This window comes from Dermacentor andersoni, chromosome 7, assembly GCF_023375885.2.
Source record: "Dermacentor andersoni chromosome 7, qqDerAnde1_hic_scaffold, whole genome shotgun sequence".
NCBI classification, from domain to species: Eukaryota; Metazoa; Arthropoda; class Arachnida; order Ixodida; family Ixodidae; genus Dermacentor; species Dermacentor andersoni.
Genome location: NC_092820.1, coordinates 178243486 through 178260730, shown reverse-complemented (window position 1 = coordinate 178260730; position 17245 = coordinate 178243486). Strand labels below are relative to the sequence as shown.

The following is a 17245-nucleotide window of genomic DNA, read 5'->3' as shown; positions in this document are numbered from 1 at the left end:
AATTTGCACAGGGTTTGGTTTTCACAAATAGCAGAAACGTACCACACCATACTTCAAAGTTAAATTTATCAAGTTTGCTTGCAACCAGCTGTCATGTCTAGCAGTACTGTTTTCTTGCTTTCTCACAATGCCTTTTCCCTTTCCCACCCACCATCCCTTTATGTATAGGAACTGCGAGCAAGGAGGGCAAAGTTGACATTTACTCGTTTCATGACTGCGTCGGTTCTACCCATTCTCTGCCTCCTTTCACTTCTCCCTACTTCCTCTTCACCATTCTATCTACCTCCCCTCTAGACTGTTGCACGTTAGTACAACAGTAAGTGCTGCAGTTTCTGTAATGCCTTTGCGAGGGTTACCTGACCGCTGTCAAGAGGCTAATGTGGCTCCAGAGGGCATCACGGTCCAAACGATTGCCGTACCACTCTGCCGTGCTCTTGCCAGGTATATGTACGCGCTCTGAGCCACCCCCGATGCGGTGTGCAAGACAGCAACAGTAGCAGCAGTGGAAAAGTCAAAGGAAGAGGCAAACAAGGCTTCACTTTCAAGTGAAACTTACTGGAGGTATCGTCGAAAGTGTTCTTAGCACTTCCTCAATCAGACGACGAAAAATTTGTGCTTTGGTCAACTTGGCAACATAATTTTTAAATGACAGTAGCAGTGAAGACAGTAAAGACACAGAAGCTTGTGTTGAGTTGTCTAATTTACCGATCTGACATTTAGGCACCTTTAGTGACGCCACAAACATTGTTGGATGGTCATGAGTGTGTGTTATTTTGATAATTGTGTCAGACATAACACGTGCCTTGCATTTATCTATCAGCGCTTCCAAAGGATATGTACAAATTATTATGAGCAATCTTTCCCATCAAGTAGGGTTTTCCGCATACAAAAACACACAGTCGATTTTAAACAGACCCTCTACTGAAGCTAGACTACGCTTTTTGGATGCCTGTGCAAATAAATGCCCGTTACTACACAATATTGTGCAACACTCTACAATACTGCACAAAGCATGTGGAGGCTCCAGAGCCAGTTGAACATACATGACTAGACCAGCTTGCTTGCACAGAAAAGCTGGTCCACCACAATATAGCAGAACATCGGTGATACAATCCCACCTGAAACAAATTTCGGTATGATGTAAATTTTTAAAAAGTCCCGGCCCACATCCATTACCTTACAATGCGCTAAATTTCGAATGTTGTGAACCTCTTTTCGTGCCGCTGCGGATGAAGCAAACAATGAAGACAGTGCCGGTAGTCCAGTACGCCGGTAGTGCCAGGCTGGTAAAGCGGCCGTGTCGATGCGCCGTATGCATTCCTGTTGCCAGGGTGGCCTACGTCACTCCACCTTAACTTCACGCCCATGCATCACCTCCCCCCCCCCCCCCCCCCCAACACACACGCACAAAAAAACATCTTTTGCTTTGTGCCTGATCTCGCAACTAGTCAGATGCTTTGAAATGCCTTGTAACTTTACCAAGAGCCAGAAATTACACGTGACCCAGTCTTCCAGCGTCAATCTTGCCGCATCATCTCTGGATTCCATGCCTTCCATCGTCTTCAGCCCACAATGACAATTCGTAACTTTTCCACCGTTGCATCGTCAGATTGCACGATACGAATTAGCTTTGCCGCTTCAAAGAAAAGTATGTAAATTCACTTATTGCACAAATCATGTTCTTATCACCATCAAGTGGCAGCTAGGATGCAGTGATGCCAGAACCTCAAGATAACCAGGCAGACTTTGAAATGTTGGACTCGGAAGACGCGAAGCGTGCAGCTCGCTGCTACCAAAATGTATGCGACACAAGCGAACCAGTGATTAAAATTTCCGTCAACTAACAGGTGGGCTCCCTGCATGACACGTGGCTGTGGTAATTAATCGTGACTTTAGTTTTCCCTTTTTTGTGTTTTTATTTCTGCATGGAGAAACGCTGCGCGGTGGCTATGTGTAACTCTGATCTCTTGTGTTTATGGTGAGAGAGGCTGGACAGCGTCAATAGAAAATCGCACATGCGTCACCAGCAGTGCAATAGCACCTCCTGAAGCAAGATTTTCTTTCCGATTTCAAAGACAAAATGCTAAAAAGTGCAATTTTCTGAAATTATGCTGTGTATTTCTTAGAAATATTTTCAGGGTGTCTACCAAGTTGACATTTTCAATTTCCCCGAGTTTTCCAGGTTTTCCCTGAGTGCCTTTGCAGCATTCTCTGAGTGACAAATAACTTTGTTTTACGTCAAGACAGGCTGACACTATGTCGCCCGATGCTGTCACTCTCTAGTAAGCATGCTAAGAAATGACTTAATCCAGTTTGAATAGTAAGGACTATCATTTATTTTATATTAAAAAAATCTGTAGAGAGGGGTTAGTAAAATGCACAGTGAATAAGATAAAAGAAAGGGTAAAACTCATTGCAAATCAAGTGGAACATTCTCAAATATGAATAAAAATGAGATGCATACATAAACAAATGTTTTTTAATATCCACTTCAGTCACGAATTATGATCGACTGTCGATACATGTGTGTGTGAAACATAGGTGGTGCTTGAGACTCCACTGAAAGCAAATCAAGGTGATAGAATGACTCTTTGAGCATTTTATGGTGAGTCATTATAATTACAGAGTAACTAAATATTTGAATATTGTAAAGTCAGTCATGCTATGTTTTTTCATAAAAAGGATTAAATCCCCCGCTCGAATTACATGCACAAGTTATTCATTAGCCTCAAGCATTTTAACCCTTTGAAGGTTTTCGCCGTACATGTACGGCGGCGGTTTTCTGTCCCGCAAGGTCTTAGCCGTACGGGTACGGTTCCGACCCTCCGTTTGAAATTTCGCGCCATAATGACAATGAGCGCTCATCGGGAGGTGCTGCCACCTCGTAGCACTTACAAGATGCATTTGAAATTGGTGCTACCTTCTTGGGGAGATAAACAGAGCTGGTTGCTAGCTTCAGCGCGTCGCTCAGACTGCGGCAACGCCCCTTTGGCGGTTTCGGTTTCGCCGCGTGATCGCAACGGAGGCGCGCGAAACGTCATTTTTTTCTTTGTCGGCACTCTCTTGCAGGGCGGTGGAAGTTGATTTCTATCTTGATTGGCGCTGCTCTTAGCTTGCTTATAGCGGCGTTGGCGAGGTATTCCCGCTCTCAGTGGCAACGCGCTTTTGCAGTTTCGGTTCCGCCGCGTGATCGCAACGGAGGCTATCTTGATTGGCACTTCTCTTAGCTTGGTTATCACCACTTGCTTATCAGCGCCGTTCGCGAGGTATTCTCGCTCTCCGCGGCAACGCGCTTACGCAAGAGGGTGCCTCAGAGCTCTGCCCAAGGCAGCCGCACGCAGAGATGGCATGTGTGCGCCAACACAACTCCTCGCTTCAAGAGAACAGACACGCATTTTAGGTGTGCAGACTGCGATAAGGCGCTGTGCGTAGACCCGTGTTACAAGGAGTACCACGCTCGGAAATACTATTGAACATTTTACAATTCTGAGTGATGCCGACACCAAAATACTGTTCCTAATTATTTTTGACTATTTATTCCCGACTTAATACATTTTGGACATTCAAGATGCGCAAAAAAATAATTTGACCACCTGGGAAAGTATTTTTCAAAATAATTCGACCCTCAAAGGGTTAAGAAAGAAAAAAATATATATATTTCAAGGTTGCTGCCGACATGTCCCACATCAAGTGTCACGTAAAACATGGTAGTGCCTTCACCAAAGCGATACTCTGTAATAATACATATCACTCATAAGCAAAATGGAAGTAATTTAGGTAAATAGAATGGTCAAATTGCCGTAAACTTAATGTTCATGCTATATTCCTTGCTAACACTGCACAGAAATGGCAAAAATAGGTGGCGTCTACAAAGGTGCACGCCGTGACTGAAGGTGATATGAGCTACCTTTATCAATTTATAGCAAGCTCATTGGTGTGAGTCCCGAACTTTGTCACAAATGAGATTCTCAACAGCTGGTGTGTCAACCTCAACTCTCCTGACATACTCTCAGCTCGCGCACAATGCCTCAGTGTTGCGCTTCACTGCTTTAACGAGTTTATTTCGGTTTGGATGAGGAACATCTGCATTCCAGCGTCGGCCAACACTTTGCTTTTTGAGCTCAAGCTCCTTGAATAAAGAGGCGGCAGGCCTCCTTCCCCGTTCATTCCTCAGTGCGTAGGTCCTTTCTGTTCTTGTCCTCCAACTACCGCGCATTTCCCCCATGGATCATTTGAAGCATCCTCTTCGTTAGCTGTACAGTCAACGTCCGATTTTTCAGACTCCCTAAGGGCCGCGAAAATGTCCGTAAAATCCGGCAGTCCGTAAAAATGAATGCATGTCTTTTATTGCCATTAAAGGCTCAAATCACCACAGGCACATCCAAAAATGCCTACCCGCATGCTTATTAGGCATATTGGTGCGTGTACTACGACAGGAGATGGTGTATGGACGCATGTATAATTAAGGAATAGATACTGTGTCTCATGACAATTGCCCCGTTCCACACTTGTTATGCTTCATCGCGTTACACTTTTGTGTTGAGGCAAAGCTGACTTTTGGGAACTGGCATCATGCAACGCACCATACTTTCTGATCTTCGAAGCCAATCGCGAGGACGACAAAGACGAAGTCAGTGCCACTGCTTACAGTGGTGAATTCTTTCAATGAAAAACATGGCGCCAAATGGCAAGAAGCTTTATAACGAACGTTGAAGCAGCTAGGCCTAGCGTTTACCACAGCGGCGATGTAATCAAAACGGCGGAAGTGGTGGATTTCATCAATGGCGTTTCAGACCTGTGAAAGTCCAAAAAGTCGGACAGTGAAGGGCTTATGGGGTACGTGATAGTGCCGCAGAGCTGTCAGGCATCCGGAAAGTCTGCCATAGGCACCCCGCAATGAAGTTTGCCTGTACATGTCACGCCACCTAGCAGCGGCGGTGAGCACCCGTGGGTAGGCCCTCATCGTCACTTCACCATTCTCCATGGTGCGCTCAGGCCCGCCTGAAAGCCTGCTTTTCCAATTTTCCTATGGATTCACCGAGGCCTCTTGGCAGCTCCTCCGTGAGAAGTGTGAACAAAAGAACAAGCGCAGATACTGCTGCGTTAAGGATTGTCATAATCACGAAGAGGATGTCGGCATCAAATTATACCGCTTCCCTTCAAAACCGGGGGAAGCAACCCAGCGGCCGAAGTGGATTGTCGCGGTTCGTGTCGGTCTTTCAAATTTCGGTTAAACGAACTAAGACGTAAATGCAAAAACAAAAAAAGAAATAAAAAAGAACCAGCAGCAGCATCTGTAAAAACACACAATAAAGCGTCAACTGCATAAAAATGCGTGAACTGATTCCCACTGTTGTAAATCAGTTTAGATAGTTGTTTAGCTTGTCTGGCTCCAAAACAAATGCACAGTTGTTACGTGTCAAATCTAGCTTCGTAAGTGCTCTGTGCTGGAGCTTATTACGCACTGTGCTTCTTCCTGCACCAAGATCAAGTCGTGAAGGATGGAACTGAGCACATTCATGCCAATGTTTTCTTGCGCTAAGAACAGAACTAAGGTTGGAGTACACCGCAGCACACGTCAAGTATGTGAAAATTAGCATTTCTCTTGCGCACGCTAGCACATATTTGTTCAGTTTTCACTTTGTTTAGTCTGAGCTGATTGTTCTCTATGATGCTTCAGCGATAATGCCCTCTCACATTCGAGCCCGAACGCCAATGCCAGAATATGCTCGAGGCACTTTGTCAACGGAGAAAAAAGCACTTACCAGCCAATTCGCCAAAACCTCTACAATTGTGAGGTGCAAGGCATGCGCCAAGTAATGAAGGGACAAATGATAGTTGAAAAACGTCCATGGCCGTATTTTCCCACTTAAGTGGCATAAAGTAGTGATTTGTTAACTCACTTAGAGTTCGACGTCGTAAGCATGCTTGGTTTCTTGTGACAAATACTTCGCGCCCTGCGGTGGTTGCTTAGTGGCTATGGTGTTGGGCTGCTAAGCGCGAAGCACGGCGGCCGAATTTCGATGGGGTCGAAATACCAGAACACCCATGTAATTAGATTTAGGCCCACGTTAAAGAACCCCAGGTGGTCCTAATTATTCCGGAGTCCCCCACCACGGCGTGCCTCCTAATCAGATCGTGGCTTTGGCACCTAAAACACCATAATTTAATTTAAGCACCTTGCTTTGATGTCCGTGCTGTTTACTTCTTTGACACGATATACATGGTTGTAGTCGTAAATTTGATGTCCTTTCTCAAGCGTCGGTTGTCCAAAATGGGCCTCGATGTTTTGGATTGCCTTTAGAACGACCGACAACTGAACGACTGACAGGTTCCAAACAAGCGCCATAAAAGCATGCCTCCGTAGCAGTGGCCACTTTGGTGTTTCGCACAACTGACACTGGCGCTGACGGCTGAGCTGATCACTGTGCCGCCTGACCATTGAAAAAAACTCCATTGACTGTACACTGGCAACTCCTCCAGCCGACGACACGGCATCAAAAGACAATTCATTATGATCCATCTCTGTTACGCGAGCCAGCATTACTGCGACTTTCCTTCCCTTTCAATAAAATTAAAGCTAATTTTCCCTGATAGAAGCACAAATTCCCTCAGTTTTCCCTGAGTATTTCCAGACTATTCAAAATCCCCAGGAATGGACGGTTTGCAAAAATACTGTTGCGCATTGTGGGGATGCGCGACTCTCGCGCGTCCCCTGATGTTTTTCCCGCATAGCGCATCCCCTGATATGCTGTTTTCCCGCACGGCTCGCGTGGCCTGGCGGTCGGAGTGGTACAAGCGCGGTGCGAGAGATGGCGCGACTGTCGCGCTGCTGCGGGGTTACTTGGGCGCCGAAAGGGAAGGCGCTTGGTCTTTTTGGGTTCGGGAAGCGAGCGGGAGCGGACGTGCCGCGCCGCTCCGACCCATGCTTCTGCGAGACCGTCTCGCGTGGCCGCCTTCGAACGTGCCACCATTCGCGTGACTGTACACGCGAACGACCAGGCGTTGGGATCCAGCATGGGGCGAACATATTCGCTCGCAATGCAGTCGCGGTAAGTCGGACTTCTAGATTTGTCGTGCGCCCATCGGCATGTTTTGGGGATAGCAACTCGGCTAGCTGGCATTGATCTATGAAAGGTGCAATAAATGCCCTTGTGATTGTTTGCACTACTGTGTTGTCGTTCCTTTGTCCCCAAGAGTACGGAGGAGAACCCCGTATCTCCCACAGCATGCACGAATGAATGCATGGATGTTATGAGCGTCCCCTTTGCAGCGGGGCGGTGGGTTGCACCACCAAGCTCTTGCTATCATCCTGCCTAATGTCCTATCTACGTAAAAAAAACACAATGAACTCCCACAACCAAATTTTCTGATCCCCTATTGCGAACTTTGCTATTCTATGTCTCCGTATTTTGTCGTTTCCCTACTTTTCTTCCACCAATCTGCCAATTGCCTCTTACTAATCTCTATTGCGGACATGTTTACTTTTCCACTGCTCTCGCTGAACCCAAGGGCCTTCAAGGAGGCCAGTGGTGCCTAAATCGACCACTGGGCAGACGTCCTCACATTCTAATAAAACATGCTCCATCGTTTCCCTCGCTTTACCACAGCAAGCACATACTTCTTCTTCCTTCTTATAACTCGCTTTATAGGTGCGTATTCTAAGGCGTCCTGATCTCGCTTCGAAAAGCAATGAGCTTCCCTTTGAGTTATCATAAATTGTTTCTTCCCTGATTTCGTTTTTTCCTCTTTTAAGTAGTTACTCAAGGCAGGTTTCTTTTCCATTGCCGGCACCCACGAGATTATTTCAGCCTCTCTGACTTTCCGCTTGACATTCTTTGTGGATGAGCTGCCCACCCTACAAGCCGCATGCTTGCTGGTAAGCTTCCTAGTTCTCTTCCTCCACTATAAATCAATGTTCTTCCTGTACAGATACCTGAACATTCTCCCAGCGCATTTACTTTCTTCTATATTATTCAGTCATTCTTCATAATTAACGTTACTGTGAGCTTCCCTCACTTCAGAACTATTCCAGCCCATATCACCCTGCACAGCTTCATTTGTAGTCCTCCAGTGAGCACCCAATGCGAGGCTTCCCACTGAGCTTTGGTTCCCATCGAGTCCTGATTGTACCCCTGATTTAAAGCAAACAACTGCATTTCCAAAAGTCAGTCCTAAAACAATTACACCTTTCCACATACCCCGGAGCACCTCGTACCTATTGTATCCCCATAGCGCTCTGTGCTTTGTTATGGCTGCATTTCTCTTCCCCTTTGATGTTATTGTTTTTTCCTGTGTTTCCATGTATCTGTTGCCTTCGTTTATCCATATACCAAGGTATTTATATTCTCTTACCCGAGGTATTTCCTGGCTCTGTATTGCTACTGTCTGTTCACTGTTTTCATTGAATATCATAACACTTGATTTTCAAACACTAAATTTCAAACCTACTACATTTTTGCCTTCCTGTCCACACATATTAGCCAGACGTTGCAAATCACTTTGCATGTTAGCAAGCAACACAACGTCGTCCGCATAAAATAAACCTGGAAGCTACTGTACCCGCCTGTCTGTATGAGAGATTAAACCCGATATTGATTCCTTCTAGTGCCCTCTCCATCCTCACCATGTACATCATAAACAGCAGTGGGGATAAAGGGCACCCCTGCCACAGTCCCTTGTTGATATGAACTTTCTCCTCGCTCCTCATCCCTTCCCATTCAACACAAACGGTATTTTCTAGGTAAATCTCTCTCGAAAGCTGTAGACAGTGATCATCTAAGCCTTCCCTTTCCAGAATATCCCACGAAATGTTGCGGTCTACGCCGTCATATGCCCCTGTAATGTCTAAAAAGGCCACATATAACGGTCTGCTTTCTACTCTTGATATTTCAAGAGTAAAACACGGGTGTCACAAGCGCCCTCTACATGATTATTAACGAGGAGCAGACGAACAACCAACGCAGCCCTAGCATGCTTTGAGACGCCAGTTCGTGATGGTTTTGATCGGGGTATTTTCGTGAAAAGTTGTGTTCCGTATTGTGCACAAATTGCTTCACTAGCAAACGGAGCACGATATCATTCCAGTTTCCGTCAGAGAAAAGCCATCCGGCGAGGAAAGCAGCATGGATAACCGACGCCTGGCGCTGCCTTTAAGGCACACAACTTGCTCGCTCGTCGCAGAGCCGGTGCTTATCGTGCTACTTGTGGCTACTGATTTGTCAGATGCCAGCACTGCGAGGTTATTTCGGCCCCCAAGCTTCGAGACACCCTTAAATGCAGCCGCATCTTGCCGGAATGTGGAAAGCTCAAGATGGACGAGGATGGATAGTGCTTGTGAAAGCGCAGTGGTGTCACTCAGTTGTCGTTGACATGTAATTATAATAAATATCATAAAGTGATGTCGAAAGTGCGCCTCATATGACAATCAGTGCCCAGTACTACGCCACTGAAGTGATCGAAACACACCATCCGAGGGCAGTAGGTGTCGCCGACGGGCAGCGCAGAGTGACCACCGTGCAACGGAGTTTGCCTGGTTTGCTTTGCCGACGGTGTATGGATATCCAAATGTATTTTTCATTTGGCCTCTTAATATTGATGGATGCGTTAAAGAGTTTGCAAACAACTATGCGTTCCAATTGTTAGCAGAAGCTGCTTCATAACCGGCGACACCCATGGCCAGCGAGCAAGGCATACCGTCTTCATCGGTGGCAGTTACTGCATATACTACGGTCTAGAGAACGGCGCACCGTTTGAGACTTCCCGTATTTACCGTACGCAAAAAAGTGCCATTGTAATAAGACAAACAACTCCGTGAAAGTTTGCTTTGTTGCAGATGAGCCATATCAGTACGGTAAACTCTCCTAAGCGGAGCATCACGCTCGGCGCGCCGCCTTTGTTGGCAGCCACCGATCGCTCGAGCCAGTAGGCCTAGCTCTCGGTTGTCGAAGCAGCAGCCGACAGCGTTTGCAATGAACACACCGCGAGTCATAAAGCGTTTATTTTCGTGAGCATTTTAGAATCTGGACAATTATGTCGCAGTTAAATGAACATAGAGTTGGTTCTCTCTATACTCTGTCGGCAGAAAAGAGCAAATAAGGTGAGCCGCCTTACACGGTGGTCGGTGCGAGCGGCCAGTGTGCGAAACCAAGTGTGGGCACTCGGCGACACATCGGCAGTGTGTTTCGCCGACATGCACTCCGCTCTTTGTTGAAGGAGTGCATGTCGCTCGCATCAGTCCCGTGCTGGCATGAGCAGCCTCCAAATATACAAAACTTTTAACGTAATCTTCCTTCAGTGCTGAGCCTCGATGAGCCAGGAGAATAGTGGCAGTCATAGAAAGCATATAGTGCCACACGCGATCAATTTGAATGGTACAATTCGAGAAGTTGGAGGACCATGACATGTATGAAAACTGGGACGGAGTGACGGCGTACCCAATCATTTTTGCCGTAGTGAACACACGCGGTTGTCACGGCAGGGGTATGCAGAAGCCGAGAAACGAAACTCGCTTCCTAACCACACACTCTCGCATGCAAAGCGCTGCAGCTTTGCCTGTTGTGTGCCAGATGGCACTCACTATTTTGCAAACCGTCCATTCGTGGTTTTTCCAGTTGGTAGACACCCTAATTTTGCCATGAGATAAAGGAAGGCCTTAGGACTGTAGGGGGAAAAATTGAGAAGCTGAAATTTTGAGCAAGTCTGCCATTCTATGGCAGACTTTTTTTGACATCTCGAGATAATTGTATCATCGAGATTCTAGTGTAATCAACTATGAGGAGGCTTTTACATGCTTCCCCAACCTGACAACCATTGCTTTGATGCCCAAAGAATGAAGCAAAAAAGGAACCAGGTGCCTGCTACAATCAGTAAAAAGAAATGCTGAATGCACAATAGGCATTTATTAGTTTTCACATTTGCGAAGCCATGGCTTTACTGCGTAGCATGGGCATTACTACTATGGCTAGTATTTACGCGAATAAATCTGCATACTTTTCTGCATGGTCTGACTTACAGAAGAAAGGAACTAGGAGCCCCAGGCGCATATTTTGTATACTTAAGATTTTTTTTACTCTAAATATTTATACTAAAAAATTAGCAAATGATTACTTTCATTCATATCCCTCAAGGTACTTTCCAGTTTTTCATAATAATTCTCAATAACTCTGGGAAATTATTCCTTCATTTCTCATGCGGTAAAATAAAGAAAGAGGGAAAAGAACAGAAGATAAGAAAAAAGAGCAAGAAAGCACGAGTGGGCAGAGGAAGAGATACTAAAGGGAAAGAAGATGCGAGAAAAGTGGCCGAACAAAAAGAGCTGAATATATGAAAGAAGAATCGGAAAAATGCACACGGAGGGATTATTCGTTCGGTTATGGTTGGTCGGCACTCTTCTTCGTTGGCCCATAGGCCACGATACCGCAATGGCCAATGGTGAAAAGGACACATAGCAGAAAAGAGCAACCCAGCTATGCGCTGAGACAATGTACAAGAGAAAGAGCTGGAGGCCTGACATGACGGATGGCTCATGGAGATGGTAGCAATCGAGTGGAAGCTGTGCTTCAGCTGCCACAGCTACAACCCTTGAGTTCAGCGGGCGCCCCACCGGAGACCTCAGCTATGGGCTGACGGCTCCATTTCCGAGAGTCCCTGTGGCTACAACCTGCAGGCTAGCGAAGTTAGCCGGGCAATTCAGGTGCATCAGTCATCCCACCGCCCTGACCTCCTGGCCTCTTGGACTGGACCGTGAAGACAGCAACGCCAAATAAACGGCATCGGAGGGCCCAACAACTTTTCGTCAGAAAAAGCAATGTTGAGGTGACGCGGCAAAGCCGGCGGGCTCAAAGTAAATATTTTGAACTTGCCAATACATTGTGTATTGGGACTTTAAAGGATGTGTGGAATTTTTTTATTTATTTATCATATCCTCAGGGCCATTACGGCATTATAGAGGGGAGTGGTTACAAGCAAAACGGGTAAATTCAACAAACAGGAGTTACTTGTGCAGAAAATTATGTATATAAATATGTATAAACAAAACTATTTAACAAATGGCACCTAGATATACAATGTTAGCTAAGGCATTTGTGAGTACAGGTTGAACAGTATGAAAAAATAGGTTCCTAGTTATACAGTGCCAGCTATGGCATTCTTGAATAATTGGTGATCTGCGATAGTGGCTATCGAGGCGGGGAGGTGATTCCACTCATTGGAAGTGCGTGGTACAAATGACTGCAAAAAAGCGTTTGATCTGCAAAATGAAATGCTGACCTTATGAATGTGGTCTAGTCTGGGTGATACATACGGAGGCGGAGAAATAAGTTTGTTGCGTAGCAGCGGGTGATGAAATAATTTATGAAAAAGGCACAAACGGAACAATTTTCTACGTGATGACAAGGACAGTAGGTTAAGACTAGATTTCATGGCACTGATACTCGCGGTTCTATTATAGTTAGAAAGAATGAAACGAGTAGAGTTATTCTGAACCATTTCCAGTGAGTGTATTAGGTTTACTTGACCTGGATCCCAGATTGAAGCAGCATACTCAAGTTTAGGTCGTATTAGAGTTTTATAGAGGATTAATTTTAAGGAGGAAGGTGCTTTGGAAAAGTTGCGTCGTAAGTAACCTAGCATTTTGTTAGCGTTACTTATTATACGGGTGATGTGGGTATTCCAAGTAAGATCAGAGGTGATGTGAAGGCCAAGGTACTTGTAAGTTGTTACCAATTCTAATGGAGCGTTGTTAAGGAAGTACACAGGTGGTTCACTGGTAGTTCGAGATACACGCATGAATTTACACTTGTTAACATTTAGTTCCATGAACCATGAATTGCACCATGCAGAAACGGTGTTAAGGTCAGCTTGAAGCCTGGTAACATCCTCGTTGCGAGTTATTTTGGTGTAAATTACGCAGTCGTCAGCAAATAGGTGAATTTGAGATGAAACACAGGAAGGTAAGTCGTTAATATATATGAGAAATAGGAGGGGTCCAAGCACGGAGCCTTGTGGTACACCTGAATAAACAGGACTCAGATTAGATGTTACTTCGTTAGCTGAAACGAACTGTGAACGGTTAGTAAGGAAGACCTCAAGCCAGTACAGAATTTTAGGGTCAAGGTTTAGTTGTTGCAGTTTGTAGATTAATAAGCTGTGGCACACTTTATCGAATTAACTCGTGCTTTGCATTGTTTAGAGTTGGTTTCTTTAATGTTTGTTTTTTCAATTATAGATGTTTGTCTTACATGTGCAACTTGTCCCTGTCTTGCCAAAATTTGTGACACCTTTACTTTTATTAAAAACATCAGTGATCAGGTTACAATTTCATGTACCACGGTATATGTTGGGATTACTACATATTGAAATAACATGTTAAAACACAAGAGCACCACAAATGACCCCATTTCTAGCAGTAAAGAAAAAGTCAAACTTGTTTAAATTATAGGGTTTAGCATCCCCAAACTGGGGCATAGTTGCTTATAAGGGACACTATGTGGAGGGTTTAATTTTGACCACACTGGCATTATTCAACGTGCACCCACAGCATGGCACACAAATTTATTTGCATACCGCCTCCATCAGAATGTGGCCTCTGTGACCAGGCGTCGAATCCACGACTTTGCACACAGAAGCATGCCACAGCCACCAAGCCATTGCAGTAGGTTAATTAATCAGCACACTCGACATTCCACTGTTATACTGATATCCTTATTGTCTACTGCCTGAAAAGTCAACAATAGTCAACTTCTATTTCAACATCTAACTTAGCAGCCATAATGCTCCATGTTACACCTTAAATTATTGTCACATGATTATTGTCTTTACGAGCTGGTTATATTTGAGTGCATTGCCTAATGTTCAGTAATGTTCCAGTTCCAGTTTGTACCATATTGCGTACCGCTATAGAGTGGCTGACAAATTTTGCAGACTCGAAAAATTCAGACTTGATGGGTATTCCGGACTACACATTCCGAATTGACAATATGCACCATCAGGGTTCCTGTAGAGCTAATGCATTCTCAAAAGCAATTTTTTTGAAAAATTTAGGCCCCAAAGTGTGATTTTCTGGAATAAATTGCTCGTTCCAAGCGACGCTAACCGATCTTGGACACCGCCATGTTTTATTTTCCGCTGGCTTGGTCAGGCTTGGCATCCAATGACCTGCTATTGCCTCCAAGATTTGGAGGTGCATGCTATCAATAGGGCTATTTTTTTTTTTTTACCTACGCTGGCTACAGAGTGTAGCTAGTGTAGGAAGTTGCCATTTTTTTTAGTTTGCGTAGAAAAGTGTAGCCCCGCCCACCTACATGAAGCCATTTCTTATAGCTGTTGTGTAGCATGAAAACTACTTTCTACACTGTGGTTTCAATGAGTGTAGGCAGCAGATGACAAACAAGCAGGCTGGCATTGCCAATGCGTGGTGCCATTTTGTCTGGGACTGTCAGCGCTGATATAGTGACGATAGTGGATATTCGCTGCGAGGACAGTAGCGAAGTGCTGGCGGGACCATGTGTCACAGAGGAAGGTGACCTAATCTTCAAGAAGATAAAATTGTCCTACTCACGGATGGTGCAAGCTGTTTCAGACTCCAAGCTGTATTACACACATTGAGAAGCTGTCTTCGTGCACTGTGCATTCACTATGTATTTTGCTGCAGTTTGTCTTGATTTGTTGACGAAAGGAAACTGCTATATTACCATTTAGTTTCAGGTAAGGGCATATACGCAACCTTGTACGTACAAAGTCGCGCACCTTTAATCCACTGATGCAGAAGACGACGTGCTGTCTGCTCAGATTGGCTAGAGCCCAGCCAGCCAAGCACAGCACACGACATCATAGCCTCTGCCTGGCACTACACTAGTCTACACAAGCTTGCACAAAGTGTAGGTAAAAAAAAGAATAGCCCTAATAGCAAGAGCGCGCCATCCTCTGGTCTCGGAGGCCATGCCCGCTCCTCCTGGATTGTCAAAACACTTAAGGGGGATGGCACCCTTTCTATTTTCTTCCTTTTTTCAGTCAGCACTACCATCATAATCACTATGGGAGATCTGCTCCCTTGTTCTCCCCCCCCCCCAGTTGCTATTTTGTACATGATGTGTCCACTGAGCAGGTGTGTCTCGGAGATGTCTCATCTTCATGCGTGTTTGTGCGACTTTCCATTTGAGTGAATGGCACCACCTCATGTGCTTTCAGGAGAGTTAGTTGGAGTGAAAAAATGTGGCTCGTTTCTTGGATCACCATGGTGAACTTCTGTTGGCGAAGATCATCATTGCAGTGACGCTCTTGTCACACTGTATACGTAGGCGACGTCACTCTTGCGCAAATCCGAGCAAACCTGCTGTTCGCCTGAGGCAGGGCATCATTAGAGATTTTTTTTAAGCCGCTCTAAGCTTAGTGAACTTCTTTTGGCTGAACAAGTTTTTAGGACTGTTAGATTTTTCTAACTGTTGGATTTATTTTTTACTATATTTCGGTCCCTGCGAAGTCTGGAAAATCGGTCGGCTACTGTATGTCAAATCTCAATAATTTGAACTCTGTGGGGCCCAAAAATGTGCGCGAATTACACGGAGTTTGGACGACTTACAGGCAGGGCTGCATTAGGCGGCGTATATGCACTGAGCTAACACGAGTGAAGAGTCCCAGAAGTGTGGCTTCGCAACAGTGCGGCGTGTGCTGCTGTGAAACTGCCACCTCAAGGCAAAATTAGCATATACTAACCCACACTCCAACCTTCCTGTTAAATTTATTGAATTTTTGGAACCAGTTATATGCACCAAACTACAGTAGTTGCAGTGGGAAATGGGATTAGCAGCTGGCGTGCGGACGCATTGCAGAGTCGTGTCACTGAGTAGTTGGCATGCTGCTGAGGGCACGGTTGGCAGTGGGGCATGTGCAAATTTATCCTTGCAAACACTTGCATATTAAAATTACTGGGCGTTTTTACACATTGGAATATAAACATAATTTTGACAGAACGACCAGCGTCAGTTCGAATTAATGAGATTCTACTGTTTCACTTCAATTGATTTTTAGTTCTTCTTACTCATTCTAGGATTGCTCTCCCCATGTGTCATTGTTTTTGTTCACATGTGCCTCAGTATCCTTCCCCATGGTAATGAATAATCTCTGAAGGTAATTTAAAGAAATTAACTTAAAACATTGATATATAAAGACTATGTCAGTAACCTCTTAAACATACTGCTGATAGATCCCTGTTTGTTATGAATTTCAATGCCTGGAAAGCAATTCAAACTCACCCTTCGCTGACAGCAACAGCAGATACCGGCTCATCTTGTCAAATTTGACGACAACACGGTTAACAACATGCCCGAGCTTTGCCCGCAGTTCATGACACTTCGTGTCAGAAGTTGGTGAGCTAGCGCCTGCTTTTAAACTGGAAAAAAAAAGATGACAATAACAAGTAAGTGAACAAAAATTACAAGAAAGAGGTTCTTTTCGCATGTCATGTTGAGGTGCCCCCAAGCAACAGACAAAACAGGCACTGACCTGAGTGCAACGTATGGCAGAAGCTTGTTCAGGTACGAGACGTATCTGGAGAGTGCTGCCGACAAGGGCAAGATCACAGGACCACCATCCTGCACCATTTCATTAACCGTTGTCAATGTGTCACTGAGCTACATAACACATGACCGGTGATACTAAACAGGCAGATCACTAAGCCATCGCGATCAATACATTGATTTAAAATGACATAGCTAAATTATGCACACAAGTGAGCTTTTTCATGGATTCACTCAATCACTCTTAATGGGTGTTTATGGCCAATTATACCCGTGAAATTCCGCTGTTCAATTGAAATTGAGCACTCTTTACCACTTTCTTAAAAACAAGATTATGTCATGGGGTAAAGGGTACAGCTCCTTTGCTAGATTGTTTGAAAAACACAGAGAGACATCTGTGATGTCAGGTGTGATGGCGACCAGTGCAGGTGGCAAAGCTGTGGCCTGTATATGAAGCGTAATTTCGCAACCCAAACCGGCCGCCACCAGCCAGGTTCTTCTAGAAATAAGCTTGTTTGTTGTTCTGCCCTTAGCTATCACAGTTCACGATCATTGCAGAGAAGTAAGCAAGGCCCTTTAACAGAAACAAAGCAAAAAATACATATACACTTGAACCTCATTATTACAAAGTTGAAGAGGCAGTCGAAATGACTTCACTATATCGATTATTGCCCTTCACTGCAGTACCTGCCCAATAGTGTGCACAATTTCAAATACGCAAAGAACAC

At 44.9% G+C, this 17245-nt stretch overlaps 1 protein-coding gene across 12 annotated transcripts in view; it reads right to left on the bottom strand.

The window, feature by feature from the left end:
• Positions 1-17245, bottom strand: part of LOC126533186 (protein phosphatase 1 regulatory subunit 21-like) — a 250792-nt gene that overhangs the window by 116632 nt on the left and 116915 nt on the right. For all 12 annotated transcript variants that reach the window (XM_055071642.2, XM_055071640.2, XM_055071641.2 and 9 more), the window contains 2 exons: positions 16504-16592; positions 16254-16390 (listed from right to left, as the gene is read on the bottom strand). In XM_055071642.2, coding sequence (XP_054927617.2) covers positions 16254-16390; positions 16504-16592 — 226 coding nt within the window. The remainder of the gene's footprint in view (positions 1-16253; positions 16391-16503; positions 16593-17245) is intronic.